General features: G+C 36.0%; 1 protein-coding gene across 13 annotated transcripts in view; it reads left to right on the forward strand.

The window, feature by feature from the left end:
• Positions 1–17,997, forward strand: part of RNF38 (ring finger protein 38) — a 129,771-nt gene that overhangs the window by 103,099 nt on the left and 8,675 nt on the right. For 12 of the 13 annotated variants that reach the window (XM_027615041.2, XM_027615040.2, XM_027615043.2 and 9 more), the window contains 6 exons: positions 1,379–1,592; positions 8,992–9,159; positions 10,414–10,584; positions 12,844–13,005; positions 13,764–13,870; positions 15,341–15,425. In XM_027615041.2, coding sequence (XP_027470842.1) covers positions 1,379–1,592; positions 8,992–9,159; positions 10,414–10,584; positions 12,844–13,005; positions 13,764–13,870; positions 15,341–15,425 — 907 coding nt within the window. The remainder of the gene's footprint in view (positions 1–1,378; positions 1,593–8,991; positions 9,160–10,413; positions 10,585–12,843; positions 13,006–13,763; positions 13,871–15,340; positions 15,426–17,997) is intronic. The other variant, XM_035723544.1, reaches the window with a different exon arrangement.

Consider the following 17,997-nt stretch of genomic DNA (forward strand, 5'->3'; position numbering starts at 1 on the left):
AGGTGACCTGATCTCATTAAAGATTGCTGAAAGGGCTATATGTATAGCTTTGTCTGGAAGGGGGCTGTTTGGCCTCTTTTGCCCAATGTAGAGTACATTTTGTTTGTTTATTTTAAAGATTTCATTTATTTGAGAGAGCATGAGCAGCACAAGCAGTGGAGAGGGAGAAGTGGCCTGCCCATCGAGCAGGGACCTGATGCGGAGCTCTATCCCAGGACTCTGGGATCATGACCTGAGCCAAAGGCAGCCACTTAACCAACTGAGCCACCCAGGTGCCCCTGTAGACTACATTTTAATGAGGCTGCTTTTTTGAATTGCATTGATGCTGAGCCATTGTAAAAAGCATTGGAGATGAATTGTGGAATTGTAGAGAAGTAGAAAAATGGAAATCTCACAGTAACAGCTTGACAAAATTAGTTAAACTATATAGATGACTATGACTGGTGTAGAGGGAGTAAAAGTGGTTTCCTTCATAACCAGTCTTTAAAAATTCTGTATATTACAGGAGTATTTATGCTGACACTATCTCAGTCATTTCCATTTCCAGCATTTACTGAGTTACTATTATATTTGTCGTTGTCAACAAACGTTCTTAGTTATTTTATGTATTTTCTACTTGCTTTTTGAAAAATTCTCATTTTAAGTATGTAGGAACTCTTTTTTCCACCTTCTCTTTTTTTTTTTTTTTAATTGAACTACAGTTGACACAGTGTTTTAGGTGTAACAACATAAGGATTTGACAGGTCTGTATGTTATGCTATGCTCATCACAAGTGTAGCTACCATCTATCACCATCCAATGCTATTATAATGCCATTTACTATATTCCTTATGCTGTACCTTTCATCCCCATGACTTTCTCATTCCATAACTGGAAGCCTGTACCTCTCCCTCTTCACTCATTTTGCTCCCCCTACCCCAGCTCCCCTCTGGCAACTACCAGTGTGATGAACTGTCTTTCTGTGTATCTTAGCTAGACAAAACATGAAGTGCCCATTAGGCATATGTAGAATATTGGCAAGATATATGCAAAATAAAATTTATATGTTTATAAGATAAAAGCGAAATAATGGGTTAAGCCATGTGAAATTGCTGGTATTTGAGTACTTTTGCCTTTCCAAAGGGCGGTTTCATACAGTTAAACAAACAAAAAGACCAGTAGTGGGCTATTGATTTCTAATATTGGCAGAGCTGAATACCATTTAAAAAAAATGTTTAAAATTATGTTTTTAGAGCTGATGGGAACCACAGCAGTTATTTAATACTCAAGGTTTTGCCTTAGCATAAACTGATGTATTACAAAGAGAGACAATACAGAATCCTTATGGATCACAACAGTAAATATTATAATGACTTTTTTGACATTTGCTATATTACAGTCCTCCTGTCAGGCGCCAGAGAGGAAGAAGGGATCGTCTGTCTCGACATAATTCCATTAGTCAAGATGAAAACTATCACCATCTCCCTTATGCACAGCAGCAAGCAATAGAGGAACCTCGAGCCTTCCACCCTCCGAATGTATCTCCCCGTCTGTTACATCCTGCTGCTCATCCACCCCAGCAAAATGCAGTAATGGTTGACATACATGATCAGGTATAGTAACAGAATGTCCAGAAAATATACAGTGCTAAAAATTGGTGGCAGTTGATTGAGGTTGTTTGTTTTTTTGTTGTAAATTTCTTTTAATTTTACCTAAAAGGAAACAATTTTCCCTAAACTGAAGCTGTTTTAGATAAGTTCATTCTTCTTAAATTCTACACAGCTTAGAAGAAAGTTGAACTTTAAAAAATTTGGAGCAAGGTTATAAGCTCAGAATGGTTTCATGTATTGGTTGGAAATCACTGATAACAAGATTAATAGGAGATAACAGCTGGTTTGAATATACATTTCTATTTTCCTCTCCCAGTTTCTTCTGGACAATTCGGTAGGCAAAACAACTGGGTGCTTTGCTGATAGGTTTCCATGGGTCTCCAAAGGAATGACAGGTAGAAGGCTTCATTTCCCTTTGTTCCTGCTAGGAGCTGAGGGACTAGTCTAGAAGAGGGCTTGTCAGTCTTCAGAGCCTGAGAGTAAAGACCAAAATTGTTTGGATTTCTGTGGAGTTTCTGAAGTTAAAAAAGCCACAAATCTAGATATATTTAATAAAGTTGCTGAATTTTAAAAATAAGGGAAAAGTCTTTAAAGTTTGTAGACAGGAGATATTAATAAAGGAGAGAAACTCAAACTACCATTCATTTTTTCAACTGCACTAGATGATAGGAAACAATGAAAACACTGTATATTGACAATTAAAAGAAAATATGATCTTCCCCAGGCACCATCTTCTGTCAGATGTGTTCTACCCTGTTAATCAAACACTTTAAAAAATTGATCACACAGTAAGAAGTTCTAAAAAGAAAAATTTTTCTAGACCACATTCTTTGTGGTCATAATCTGATAAAACTATAAATCCTAAGTTTAAAAATAACACTGAGGGGCGCTTGGGTGGCTTAGTCATTGGGCGTCTGCCTTCGGCTCAGGTCATGATCCCAGGGTCCTGGGATCGAGCCCCACATCGGGCTCCCTGCTCTGCGGGAAGCCTGCTTCTCCCTCTCCCACTCCCCCTGCTTGTGTTCCCTCTCTCGCTGTGTCTCTGTCAAATAAATAAATAAAATCTTAAAAAAAAAAAGTAAAAATAAAAATGACACTGAAATATTTGAGGCAAGATTATAATTAAGGAAAATTAAAGGAAAAATCCTCAAAGTCAGTGAGATATGCCTAAAGCTGTTTTCTGAGAAAATTTTATATACCTTCATTATTTATTTTAAAAATTGAAAATAAATGAACTAATTGAGTAATTAGGGGAAAAAATTACAGAGTAAACCAAAAGGAATTGAGAAGAATAAATACAGGAAACACAATTAGAATTAACAATAGAGAAATCTATTTTTTCTTTTTTTAAAGAAGCACAAAACCCAATCCTGTTGCTTTGAAAAATTGGTAAGAATAACTAGCACCGGGGCGCCTGGGTGGCTCAGTCATTGAGCGTCTACCTTCGGCTCAGGTCATGATCCCAGGGTCCTGGGATCGAGCCCCGCATCGGGCTCCCTGCTCGGCGGGAAGCCTGCTTCTCCCTCTCCCACTCCCCCTGCTTGTGTTCCTGCTCTTGCTCTCTCTCTGTCAAATAAATAAAAAATCTTAAAAAAAAAATAACTAGCACCTTGTGAGCTTGGTTAAGGTGAAAAGAACAAATATATAAAGGAAGTAGGACTGATTAAAAAAAGACCTATATCCATACACATAGGAAACATTCAAAGAATTTTTTTCAATTGTAAAATGAAAACACCTGTTTCATAAGGGATGTTGGGAGAATTAAAGAGTTAATCTATTTTGAGCACTTAAACTAGTACAAGTGGTAAGCACTCTATTATTTTGTAATTAGCTATTATAATGAAATTCTGTGTATAACTCTGGGGGAACAGGAAGCAAATGTGAAGTTCCAACAATGATAGAAAAATTTGAATTACCACATAAGTGTAAAAGCTACTTAGAGATTTACCATTGAAGAGGCACAGTGATTAGATGGCTTCACAGATGATTTTTCCAATCTATAAGAAACTCTCGGGTAATAATATACAAATGATTTCAGGCTTTTCTTAAGACCAATTTTCTAATTATTTTATGAAGCCCATGTAATTTTAATATCGATAGTAATCCACAAAGAACGATAGAAAAAGTCTCTCAAATACAAAGGAAGATTTTCTAAATAGATGTTTAGAAATACAGTCTAGCAGCGTATCAAAAAGAATAATAACCTGTGAATAAATAAGGTTTATTCCAAATAAGAGGATAGCTTAATATGAAAATATTCATATTACATCAACAAATAATAGGAGAAAGTGATAATTTTATCAGAAGGTGTTACAGTTAAAATTTAGTAAAAACTCTTAATAAGAGCGAACAAAATGGAAATTACTTAAATATAATAAGTAAAGTTAACAAGTATCCTAATTGGCCAGAAATGAATCAGCAACTAGAGATGTTTGCTCTGTCCACTTTTTATTTAATGTTATATTAGAAGTTCTACCAAATGGAATAAGATAATGTAGTTTTAGGTATAAAACACTAAGGAATAATTGTATTTTTCTCCTCACTGTATAATTGTAGAAGAAAACACAAGAAACTCTAGTTTAAAAGAATTTGATATGGTGCCCAAATGAAGATTAAATATGTACACATCTGCAACTTACATTGATCACTTGATGAATAGATACAATATGGTATATCCATACAATGAAATAATTCACTAAAAAGTATAGCAAAGTATTAATTCATGCTATACTACATGGATTAATCTTGAAAACATGCTAAGTGTAAAGAAAGCCAGTCACAGAAGGCCACATTTATATGAAATGTCTAGAATTAGATAAATCCATAGAAATGGAAATGAATTGTTTCCAATATTGTTATGGAAGATAAGCCAGGACAGAAGGCAAGGAAAAGAGTTTAAGAATAAGAAAAGCACAAATAACACCATCAGTATTTGCAGATGAAATGATCATATGCATAGAAAAGCCCAAAGCATCTTAGATAAGCTATTAGAATTAAGAATTAAACAGATTGATCAATTACAAAAACACCTATCAACAATCAGTTGTATTTTTCTATACCAGAATTGAACATAATAAATAGTTTTTTTAAAGATATATTTACACTAAACAGCCCAGATTTTTTCAACTGATAAGCTGTGGTGATGAGGGTGAGGAGGGGAGATGCAAGTGGCAGTTGAAACTTAGAGATCTTCCAATTAATTGCAGTATGTAAACTATTTTTGGATTCTGATTGAAAATTTGATACTGATGATGCAATTGGAATTTTGAACAGAGTATTATTTTTAAAGATCTTTTTCTTAAGGGAGATTGATAATGCTATTGTGGTTAAGTGTGTCTTCCAGAAACACGTACTAAAATATTAAAGGATGGGTTCCTGGGATTTACTTCAACAAAATACAGGAAAGGGAGAAGTTGATGGAAATGGATTGGCGGCTATGGTTTAATGGTTTTGGAGGCTACGTGATGCATATGGGGGCTCATTATACTACTGTTGAGCATGTTTGAAATTCTCTTTAATATTCAAATAAAAAAGTATCATTGAAAAAATCAAAATAATATAGAGGAAGTTATGAAGCAATCTTAATAAAAGGAGTTCAAGATTTTTTTTTTAAGATTTTATTTATTTATTTGACAGACCGCGAGAGAGGGAACAGGAACAGGTGGAATGGGAGAGGGAGAAGCAGACTCCCTGCTGAGCAGGGAGCTGGATGCGGGGCTTGATCCCAGGACCCCGGGATCATGACCTGAGCCAAAGGCAGATGCTTAACGACTGAGCCACTCAGGCGCCGAAGAAATTCAAGATTTCTATGTAGAAGATTATAAAACTTTAAGGCAGTTTAAAGAAAACCTATCTAAATACTGAAGGTTGGACTTACAAGCCTTTTTATAAAAACTGCCCGTTGTCAAAACTGACATTCGGAATATGTAGAAATAGCATAATCTCAAGTAAATTTCCAGGAAGTTTTTGGTGTAATTTGAAAAGCTGATTCTGTCACTTCTGTGGCATTTTATAAAGGACCTGGAATTATCTTAAGAGTGGGGGAAAGCAGGCTCCTCCTGGCTGTTTCTGTAGTTTTATTGGAATGCAACTATGTTTGTTTATCGTCTATGGATGCCTTATGCAGAGATCAAGATGCCCACCAGCCTAAAATACTTTCTGGCTCTTTAAGAAATAGTTGGCTGACTGGCACTGTGGTCTAGTTGGTAAGACCAAGTAATTCTCAGAGTATGTCCTAGATCATCTGGCCCAGCAGCAGCTGCATCACCTATACATTTGTTAGAAATGCAGGTTCTCAGACTATACACTAGACTTACTGAATCAGAAACTCTGGGTGTGGGACCCAGCAGCTCATTCTAACGCCGGTGATTCTAATGCCAGAATAATTAAATGGGCTAATGAAATAGAACATAAAGCCCAGAGATAAACCCACACATTTATGAATACTTTAATGATATATGGCTTCAAGTGAGTTGGAAGAAGACAGAATTTTTAATAAATGATGCTGGGACAATTGGGTATCCAAATGAAAACATGAAACTGGATCCTTTATCTCATACCGTTCACAAAAATCAGTTCCAGGTATATTAAAGATGTAAAGCTTAATGGCAAAACTATAAGCTTTTAAGAAAGTAATGTAGCAATAGCTTCATGACCTTAGAATAGGGAAGGCTTCCTTAAGTAAGACATGGGAAAAGCACTAACCATACAGAGAACTGTTGATAAATTAAACATAAAGAATTATGTTCATTGTCAGAAATAGACTTAAACATATGTTTGTTGCTTAATTTTTGGCAAAGGTGCTTTAAGGAATTCAAGGAGGGAAAGGAAGGTCTTTTAGTAATGGTATAGTGACAGTTGGATATCCATGCACATAAATTGGAACCCTGACTCCTACTTGATACCATACACAAAATAAAGTTGGGTTCTAGATCTAAATGTGAAAGGAAAAGATACTGTCTTCATAAGGTTGGCAAAGATTTCTTAAACAGGATATGTAAATAGCCACTTATTGGAACACCAGCATAGTAGATTTCATTAAAATAAAAAATTTCTGCTCATCCAAAGACAGTATTTTAAAAGTGAAAAAACAAGCCACTCCCTGGAAGAAAGTATTAGCAGTATTATTTCAGGGAAAAGACTGAACGGGAACAGAAAAAGAAATTCAGTAAACATTTCCATGAAAATCAGATTATGAGTGCCTATGAACATCGTTTTTTTTTTAAAGATTTTTTTTTATTTATTAGAATGAGAGAGAGAGAGCACATGAGAGCAGAGAGGGTCAGAGGGAGAAGCAGACTCCCCGCCAAGCAGGGAGCCCAACGCGGGACTCGATCCCAAGACTCCAGGATCATGACCTGAGCCGAAGGCAGTCGCCCAACAGAGCCACCCAGGCGCCCCTATGAACATCATTTTTGAAGGTTCTTTATCACTAAAGCAAAAAGACATGTAAAGTAAATAATTGTGTTGAATCTTAGCAGATAGAGTTGTACACGTACATAGGAAAGATTTTTTAAAAATCTAGAATCAAGTTGGGTTAGATTCAAGATACATAAATAAAACTAGCACTAACCAATTTGATATGGAAATAGAGAAAAATAACCTATTAACAATATAATAGAAACTACAGACTTACTAAAGAACTTTGAGCAATAAATTATGTAAGAGTAACATAAGATCTTGATGAAGAAAAGTAATTTCTTGAAGGACAGTACTATAGTATTGAACATGTGGCATAATATTCCAATGAAAAACCTTAATATAAAATTACGTGTCCTTTGTAAAATAACGTAACCTTTAATATAGTTAGATTAATAAAAATCAAGACACTAGTGGGTTTTGAAAGGGGATAAAATTTGAGTTTATTTACGTAAGAATAAGCATGTGAAAATGGCCAAACAAAATGAAAAGAAAGTATGGCAATAAGAAGAATTTGTCTTCCTAGATCCTAATTTCTAGTAAGTTAACTAAAGCAGCAGGGAGCCTGGGTGGCTCAGTCGTTAAGTGTCTGCCTTCCGCTCAGGTCATGATCTCAGGGTCCCGGGATCGAGCCTCACATCGGGCTTCCTGCTCAGCAGGAAGCCTGCTTCTCCCTCTCCCCCCCCCCCCCACCCCCCGCCCACTTGTGTTCTCTCGCTGTGTCTCTCTCTGTCAAATAAATAAATAAAATCTTAAAAAAAAAAGCACGAATTTGGCACAAAGTATAAGTGGGAAGTTATTGAGTGGAAAAAGATGCTATTTCCGTTTAGAGGGGAAGAGGATGTCTTACTAAATGGAACAAGTATTGCAAGAAAAAAATTAGAACACTACTTCACACTATAAGCAAAAATAGATTTTAGTTGGAGTATAAATTAAATGTAAAAAATAAAAATATTAGAAAGTTTAGGAGCATATTTTTTTTCATTCATTAGGAGCCTAAATTTTTTCATTCTTCAGGTGGGTAAGCACCCTTGTGATACAAGTACATCTACTCTGATTGGAGGTGCTGGGAAATGGGCCCTCTTGTTACTGTTAGGATTGTGGCTTACTCAGCCTTTTGGGAAAATGTAAAATTCACCCTTCTACCCAGAATCCCTCTTAAATAGTGAAACTACTACTAGTATGTAAGGATATATATTCAATGATAATTTTTACAGTTGTGTTTGGATTGGTGAAAGAGTGAAAACAACTTGAATATCCCATTAGTATATTAGCCATAGGACTGTGTTGAGTGTACTTGAAATATTTGGCTAGTATCAAAAAGAATGAATTGACTTTAACTCCCTTAAAGAGTTATCTACAATACTAATTGAAGAAAGTAATTTGCAAGGTAATATCATTTATGTTAAGGAAAAACAAAACGACAACAATTTGTGGGTAATCTGTTTGTATATATTCATATGCTCATGGAGAAAGATGTTGAAGGATTATATGTTTTTAACATTGTTTGCCTCAGGTAGGATAGGAATCAGACTGGCCAAGAGACAAGGAAATTATTTAACTTTCTTTATTCTACTTTACATTGTTTTACTGGTTGGATTTAAATTAAAAAAAAAAAATTTCCTGTTGGATGTGGCTAGGTATTAGAAGATACAGCTTTGATGTTTCCAAGTTTCTTCAGAAAAGTTTTCTATATAAAGCAGACTAGAAGAGTTAATACAGCAGTTTATTATTCTCCTGGACTTTTCAAGTCTTTTTGAGGGTCAAAGTTGAGCCTCAGTTCTGTGAGTTTCATATACTGTTCTTGAAACAGCTGTCCTATACAATGGCAAAGAATAGTCTGGTTGAAACTGTTGGAGAAGTACATTGTGAAACTGTGCAGTTGAGAGGGGAGAATCGATAATGGCCCAGATTTTAATTTTTAATAGTTGATTTTTTATTCAAACAGCTGAAGTTCTAAGGTTCTGTTTTTCTTTCCTAATAGCTCCATCAGGGCACTGTCCCTGTTTCTTACACAGTAACAACAGTGGCACCACATGGGATCCCACTCTGCACAGGCCAGCACATCCCTGCTTGCAGTACACAACAGGTCCCAGGATGCTCTGTGGTTTTCAGTGGACAGCACCTCCCTGTCTGTAGTGTGCCTCCTCCAGTAAGTCTGCAGTCCCCTTAGAATGGCTAAGTGTGTTCTGTAAGGAAACAGAATTGAAGAGTGCTCTTTGTAAAATGCTTTTCATTTTCAAGTAAAAAAAGGTAATTTTATTGCAACAGCTATCTCAAAGCGTACTTGCAATAGTTTGGTAAAATTAGCTTTAAAACTTGGTATATTTTCAGATTAAATTATACATATTTGAATATCCTGAAGACAAAACATGTATCAACACTTTATAATTAAACCTTGATAAAGGCTGGGTTTAAGGTACTAACATAGGATATTGAACTAGTTAGTAAGTTAGTCTCACAGGCTTTAGTGATCAACAATAATAGTCTCAGCACTTACTGGATTTTAACAGGCACTTTGAGTGCTTGGTCTTACTTATTTCTTACTGTAGGAAGCCTGTGGTGAAAATGATATCCCCATTTTCTAGATGATGAAATTGAAAATGACTTGCTTAATGTCACAGAGATAATTAGTATGAGAGAGCAGTGATTCACACCCACTTCTTTCTGCCTCTTAAGCTTACGCTTTATCCTTTAATCCACCAACCCCCAGTCCAACCTCCTTATTTCACAAATGAGGTCACTGAAATCCAGAGAATTTAAATAAGTTGTCTAAGGTCTTCAAAGTAAAGCACTTTGCTAAAACTAAATATAATCCTAATACCTTATTTGAATGTGAGATTAAAAGGAACACACAAATACCAACACTAGTTTAATGTATTCACTTATCCCAACCTTGGTTTCTCAGTAATGGATTATGGAATCAGTGCGCTGAATTAGCAGACTAAAATATTAAGAGACAAAACATAAAAGGCACTTAGTGAGTTGGGCTCTTAATAAATATCAAAATTCTATAAAATTTTTGTAAGATTGAAAAGGAGAGAGGTTCTTGGAAGGGAAAGCAGTAATATCCGCTTCTTCAGTCAAGTAGAAGGATCTTCCTCTTCTGTGCAGCACTTTTCACCCCATTTCATAGGTGCCACAAAGCTAAAGAGGAAGTTAGGTGTTTTGACTGATTTGTCAGAACTATATAAAATACAGAATAATTACTAGTTACCAGTATTTTACTGATAGATGAAAAAATACACTACTATTTCATTGTTAATGTAGGTCATTAAGACACTTTGGTATGATTTTGAGTGGGATCTGGCAATGACATTTCAATCTCAGTGATAGATTTTTTAAAAATTATTATTACTAGTTATATATTGAAACATTAAACAACAAATAACGATTTCTTTTACAGATGCTTCAAGCATGTTCAGTTCAGCACTTACCAGTACCATATGCTGCGTTCCCACCCCTTATTTCTAGTGACCCATTTCTTTTACATCCTCCTCACCTTTCTCCCCATCATCCTCCTCATTTGCCACCACCAGGCCAGTTTGTCCCTTTCCAAACACAGCAATCACGATCGGTAGGTATCTACTCTTATGTCTTTAATTTTCAGAGAATGTGTAGACCTAAGAGACAGATTAATTTAGTAGATGTAATTTGTTACCATTTAAAAACTATAGGCATTCTTCTGGTTCTTAAAAGAATTAGGGAATTCACAGACATACAAATTAATATAAACATCTTTACCTAAAATTATCTTGGTTGCTTAAATTTTTCTAGTTCTTTTGTATAATTTAAATTTGTTCCTTCATATCTGTGGTCCTTCAGGAAGTAAGTCTGAAGAAAAATTCAGTTCTGTTTTTTCCTTTTATGTATTTCTGAAATCGTGGAAAATGAAAGTATTATAAAATTGTTTATACTTGCTATAATAATTACATTCATTTAGGCAAGTAAAGTAAATTTCTGAGCCTCAGTTGTTTTTTTTCTTTGTTTTCTGGGTTTTTTTGAAGTCCTGTTTTTCTGCTATATTCTGATGAAACGCTGAGATCATCTATTAACATAGTTAATTCTGTCTTGGGACTGGAATTTAGCTGAGAGGCGTATTGGGGTTAGAGGAGGTATAAGCACTGAAGTAGAAGTGGAAGGGAGGGCACAGGAAGGAGGCCCAGATGTTTTTTGGACAGGCCAAGTTAAACAGCTGAACTATCATTCAGGAAGAACAGGAAAGAGAACATATGGAATGGTTAAGGGAGAAGATTTCTGTCCTGTGAAAGGAACTTGATCATGTATTCTAGCAGAACCTAACCATCCTTTGCCAAGGATTTATGCATCATGCTGGATTTCAGGTAGAGATGAACTTAACATGGATACTCTTCTGACAACTATAGAAGCCAATTAGGACAGACATTTTACTAATCCAAGAAGTTATAACTACTTCTACAAGAAAATCTTCTATTAGAATCAGGGCAGGATTGATGCCAGGATGTTCCTTAGCTTTCAATACCTGAGAATTCAAGGTTAAAAATAAAATTTTGCTATCACTTATGTTTGAGTTTGGAATCCTCAAAAAGGTCCAGTCACATAGCCAAATCAGAACTTAGGTTCACTTGTGTTGTCATAGTGTCAGCAGTTGGGATTTCTCTCAAGCATATATAAGCTCCCAAACTAAAGTGAAATTTTGTTTGAATAGTGAATAGTGTGTTGATACTGTCTAACTTCAGGAGGAAGTCAGACTAACTTTGGTGAAGAATACATGTTCCTAAGAGAAACAGATACACAAAAATGTGTACATAAATGTTCATAGCAGCATTATTCCTAACAGCAAAAAGCAGAAAGAGTTCAAATGTCCATAACTGATGCAGTGAATCATTTTTCAACTATAAAAAGGAATGAAGTACTGATACACAAACTACAAGATGGATGAGCTTTGAAAACATTATGCTAAGTGACGGAAGCCAGATACAAATGACACATACTTATGAAATGTCCTAAATAGTCAAATTTGTAGAAATGGAAGGTAGATTGGCAGTTGTCCAGGGCTTGGGCAGGACTGGAAAAATGGGGTAGTGGGCTGCTAATGGGCATGGGTTGGAGGTGGGGGGACGAAAGTGCTCTGGAATTAAATAGTGGTGATGTTCACACAGCTCCTGTGAATCTACTAAAATCTACTGAATTGTACCCCTTTGCAGGGTGATTTTTTTTATAGTATGTGAATTATATCTCAGAACTGTTGTCAAGAAGAAACATGCTACGTGCTTTGCTTTTGTACATTGTCTCAGTGTTCATAGCATGCTTTTGAAGTAGGCAATGAACGTTCATATTAAGTTATTTATATAAAAGTCACATGGCTGATTAGTGACAACAGCAAATCTGTCTAATGCCAAAGCCCATAAGCTTTCTATTATAGCATCATGCCTGCTCTGTCTTATCCCATTTAGCCCTGGTTCTGATTTATAAATATACACCTGCTCAATTTCATATACTAAAAATTAAGTGTCTGAAAATTTTGAGTAGGTCAGTGTTTCATGACTAAAAAGGAATTTTAACTTTCATATACTTTCCGTCTCCTTTTTAAGAGAAATTTCAAATAGTAAAATGTATCTTTGAATGGATAATGGAAATGTTTTAATGACCTGTTTCAGAGATTTTCTTACTGAAATCCAATTAAAGATAGGAAGGTTTTACTATAGTCTGTATGTCCACATGTATAAATTTAGATTGGTGTAAACATCAAGAAATACATGACCTTAAAGGTGTTTTTGAGGGGGGTTAATTTTTATTATAAAACATCTGTACTGGTAGTATATTAATATATTAGTTTGCTTTTTTCCTCTCTCAGCCTCTGCAAAGGATAGAAAATGAAGTGGAACTCTTAGGAGAACATCTTCCAGTAGGAGGTTTTACTTACCCTCCATCAGCCCATCCCCCAACATTACCTCCATCAGCTCCTTTGCAGTTCTTAACCCATGATCCTTTGCATCAGGAGGTGTCCTTCGGAGTAGTAAGTTTTCATTCATGGTTATTAATCTATTACTTGCTCTGATAATTTACTTGTTTTGAGTTGTTTCTATATAACTCTACATATTTGGAATTTTAAATGTATTCTTGAAAGCATTTGGTTGGAAAATTTTATTTAAAAATACACCTAAGGGCACCTGGGTGGCTCAGTCGTTAAGTGTCTGCCTTCGGCTCAGGTCATGGTCCCAGAGTCTTGGGATCGAGCCCCACATCAGGCTCCCTGCTCGGCGGGAAGCCTGCTTCTCCCTCTCCCACTCCCCCTGCTTGCGTTCCCTCTCTCGCTGTGTCTCTCTCTGTCAAATAAATAAAATCTTTGAAATAAATAAATAAAAATACACCTAAGTGTATTTTCTTTTTTTAAAGATTTTATTTATTTCTAGAGAGAAAGAGAAAGCCGGGGGGTGGGGGGGACGAGCAGAGGGAGAGGGACAAGTAGACTCCACGCTAAGCTCGGAGCCTGATGTGGGACTTGATCCCACCACCCTGAAATCATGACCCCAGCCGAGATCAAGAGTCGGACGCCAAAGTGACTGAGCCACCCAGGTGCCCCAACCACCAAAAAATACACCTAAGTGTACGTTTTAAACCAGTTATTGTATTTATGCTAACATTTAATAAATACCAAATGTTACTTAAATAGTAAGGAATTTTTAGGTTTTTTAGGAGGAGAGACCATTCGACAGAATAAATAGTTACAAATGTAGAATGATCTTAAATGGTTTTAACATTTTTCTCCTACAGCCTTATCCTCCATTTATGCCTCGGAGGCTCACAGGACGTAGTAGATATCGATCCCAGCAGCCAATACCACCTCCCCCTTATCATCCCAGCTTACTACCATATGTATTGTAAGTTCTGTTTTTCTCATTTTAGTGAATTCTGAATTTTGATGCCCTTGACATTCTCTTTCTTTTATGAGTATCTTCTATGTGATATATGATTTAGGGTGTGTTAGAGATTTGTTTTTATTTAATGTTAAGGGGTGGGGCTGGGGAACTATGTAAGGGTGAAATAGAAGAGCCAAGAACAAAGGAGAGGTGGGAGAGGAAGAAATTTGTGAGCCAGAAAATAAGGTTAAAAGGTTAAAAAATAAATCAAAAGGTAGAAAAGTTTACAATTTTTGCCTCTCTTACAGCTGTGATCACTAGCCACCTTTGAATATCCAGCTTTTTTTTTTTTTAAGATTTTATTATTAGAGAGCGAGAAAGTGTGCACATGCACGCAGTGGGGAGGGGCAAAGAGCGAGGGAGAAGCAGACTCCCTGCCGAGCAGGGAGCCCGACGTGGGGCTTGATCCCAGAACCCTGGGATCATGACCTGAGCCACCCAGGTGCCCCGAATATCCAGCTTTTGATGTTGCTGCTTTCCCAAGGAAAGAGGGACAGAGAAGTCATTTCTGTGCCTTAGGAATACTGTGAGGATTAAGTTTGTAACAAATGCCCAAGGGTTACACATGATAGTTTTGAATTTCTCTCATGTAATGAGTTCAGAAGTAGGCAGTACAGGGATTGTTAGCCCCATAATTAAGGAATGGTTCTACCATGTTCAAAATTTTATGGCTTTCTCTACATGATTGAAGATGGCTCCTCGGGTTCTAGCCATTATATCTATACTCCCAACTAGCAAAAATGAAAATGGATCTCTCTCCCTACCTGCCTCCTCTCAAGGATACTTTCATAGAAGTTGCATGTATTACTTCTGCCTACTTCCCACTGGCCAGAATTCAGTCTCAAATCTGTAATTACCTTCTAAGAAGACTAGGAAATGTTTTTATACAGAGGGCCATGTTCCTATACCACACTATTTTGATAATTTTAGCTGTATTATAAGTCTTAAAATCAGATGGTATCAGAACTTGGTTCTTAAGGTTTAAAGTCTTACATGATCCATGTAAACTTTAAAATCAGCAGATTGGTTTCTAGTAAAATATAGTTTGCTGGGATTTTAGTAGGGGTTGCATGAAATTTATAGATCAGTTTTGGAAGAGAATTGGTATCTTCTAGTCTGCTTAACAGTATATTTCTCTATTTGTTAATTTTTAAAAAAATTTTCCTGGTAATATTTTTAGTTTTTAATTATATAGGTCTTGCATGTGTTTTGTTAAATTGATCCCTAATGTTTCATGTTTTTTATGTTATTGTGAATTGTATTTTTTTAATACCAGTTTTTATCGCTAGTAAAGTCCTTTTCTTTAAAGCGTTGCCACTGATTAACATTGACCATTCTCTATTCTTTCAGCATTAACCTTATTCTTCCCATCCTGTTCTTTGAAGTAATGTGCCAGTGTATCAATGCTAGTGTTGGTTGTTTTCACTGCAGATCAATGCTCCCAGTGCCACCTGCAGTGGGCCCAACTTTCAGCTTTGAATTGGACGTGGAAGATGGAGAAGTAGAAAATTATGAGGTTAGTCGGTGAACTGTGAGTTTGTTTGGGTAGTGTTATATGCGTAAGAAATATTGTTCTACTCATTCACTCATTCACCTAATTAAACATGCATTTGATAAATCCTTTGTATGTTTAACAATACGAATATATCAAAAGAGTGGTCAGCATCTTAGGATATTTCTGCGTGTACCATACAGCTATGATAACAAGATAAGCTTGGTGCTGTATTAGAATTACATACAGTTCCTGTGAGAGAATGTAATGAGAAAATAGTGAATTGTGATTGGGTGTTCTGAAAAGATTGTGTTTGAGCTGGTTCCTAAAGGATGGAAAAGGTGCTTCATGCATGAGGTTGAGGTAAGGAAGGCTGGATATTCTTGAGGCATGATATACAGTTGGTGGCTTAAGTGGAAGAGAGAAAATAGAGATTTGATTGAAAATCTCAACTGGCTGTTGTTGAGTATGTGTGCCCTGCTAGAGACATAATTTTGACTATTTTGGGAGGAAAGAGCTGCTAAATGTTTTGGTTCTCAAGGCATCAGACTCTACAAAACTCTTAGTAGCATGAAGGAATAGATGGGAATGGTTAGACGTTAGTGGAAGGAAAACTTATTTAATAGGTTGAGCAAATTATAGAACCATGCGATTCTGAACTATGGGAACTGCAAATATGAAAGAGTAGGTCTTGAGAGACTTTTTTCTTTTTTATTCTTAAAATTCTTAAATATGGTTTAATTTGAGAGACTTAATACTAGAATCAGCAGGAATTCATTGCTGAATGGTTTTTGGTAGTATTGAGTGTGCATAGGGGGCTTGCAAAAGAAGATGCTCTGCAAAAAAGAATGCAATAGTTCATGAAGAAGGCGGAATGAAAGAAGACAGGAAGTTAAGTAGCTTATATTTTATATATTTATATAATTATATAATATATTATTTGAGGTTAGGAATGGGAGGTGCAGTTCAGGGGTTGGAAGGTAACTTTGTATTGTTGACCGTGAGTGACGATGTAATGTCTTTTTGTGACTTTTTTTTATACTGCTAGTTACCTTTCTCACCCCAGCCTTACTCAGTCTCTATTTATACAGTGTGAATAGAACCTAGGGACAGAGAAGAGACAAACTTACACACATAATCTTAAAGCACCTTTGGTTTTTTTTTTTTTTTTAACACATGTGGAAGAGATCAGGCCAAATACTATATTCTATAGTTTTCAAAATGCTATTACGTCATTTTCCCTCTACCTATATAATCACACCACAGTGCCTTTTTGGATTCCAGTTCCAGATTTCTAGAGCGAGAAAGGGGCTGTAATAATTTCCTGGTTTTGTTTCTACACTGATGACTTTAATTTCATGCAAAGGAGTTGGTTATTCTTTACGTATTCTGTACTAAAATTAAGTTATAAGTAATGTTGCTGGAGAGGACAGCTCTTCTTAAATAGATTATTTACCCATCAATGGAAAAAACAGCAATACCATCCCAACATAAGAAAAATATTTTGGGACGCCTGGGTGGCTCAGTCGGTTAAGTGGCTACCTTTGGCTCAGGTCTGGGATGGAGTCCCACATAGGGCTCCTTGCTCTGTGGTGGGCCTGCTTCTCTCTCTGCCTGCCATTACCCCTTGTGTACTCTTTCTCTCTTTCTCTCTCACACAAATAATAAAATCTTTTAAAAAAGGAAAGAAAGAAAAGTATTTTTTATTTGGCATTGGAATACCTTTCTAAACTGTACTTTGGGTTAAATATGTTTGATCTTTTGCAGCCGTACTTTAATCCAGTCAAGACTCTTGCTTTTCTGGTTTTGAATCTATCCTCTGCATTCTTTTTTTTATCCTCTGCATTCTTTCCCAAGTGTCTTTATTACCCTTGTCCTTCTGCCTAAGAACTTTCCCCCTCTACATTTGGAAATATAACCGTCTTTTAAGACCTAGCTAAAAATACTACCTCCGTGAAAGGCGTTTCTGGTCCATTCCCAGATCTCAACGATTCCCTCCCTCCTTTTTGTGTAGTTCTTATATAACTATGCATATTAATCATGTCCTGACTTTAGTTTGTCTTGTTGCTAGATCATATAAATTCATTGAAGCCTTGATTATCATTATAGCCTTCATCCAGTAAGGACTTAATGAACATACTTTATTGAATATAATTGTTACAACTTGTTTTAATGACCACAGTGTCCTATAGTATATATAATAGAGGTATAAAAGATTTACATCAGCTACATCCTAAATTTTATCTGCTAATTGTAATTGGCATCAATTAAATTTAACAAATTACTATTTACCATTTTAGAGGGACTTTAGGAGTGTGCATGGTAAAGGGGGAGCAATTTATTTTAGATGACCCAATTCTCCAAGTAAGCTGTACCAAAAACAACATTGTGGGGGTCATCATATTAAGACACAACTATCATATCATTAATTATTGAGGTTTGGGGAAGTTGATTCTGTTTCTCTCATTGTCCATCATCATTTCATTATTAGCCATTCTCTTAACCCTGCGGCTGCCTAAAAAATATAGGGGAAAGCAGCATATGAAGGGCTGTCAGATTATAGGATAAAGCAAATGAGTAATTAGAGCCATTGAAA

Source organism: Zalophus californianus, chromosome 13 (genome assembly GCF_009762305.2).
Source record: "Zalophus californianus isolate mZalCal1 chromosome 13, mZalCal1.pri.v2, whole genome shotgun sequence".
Lineage (NCBI taxonomy): Eukaryota > Metazoa > Chordata > Mammalia > Carnivora > Otariidae > Zalophus > Zalophus californianus.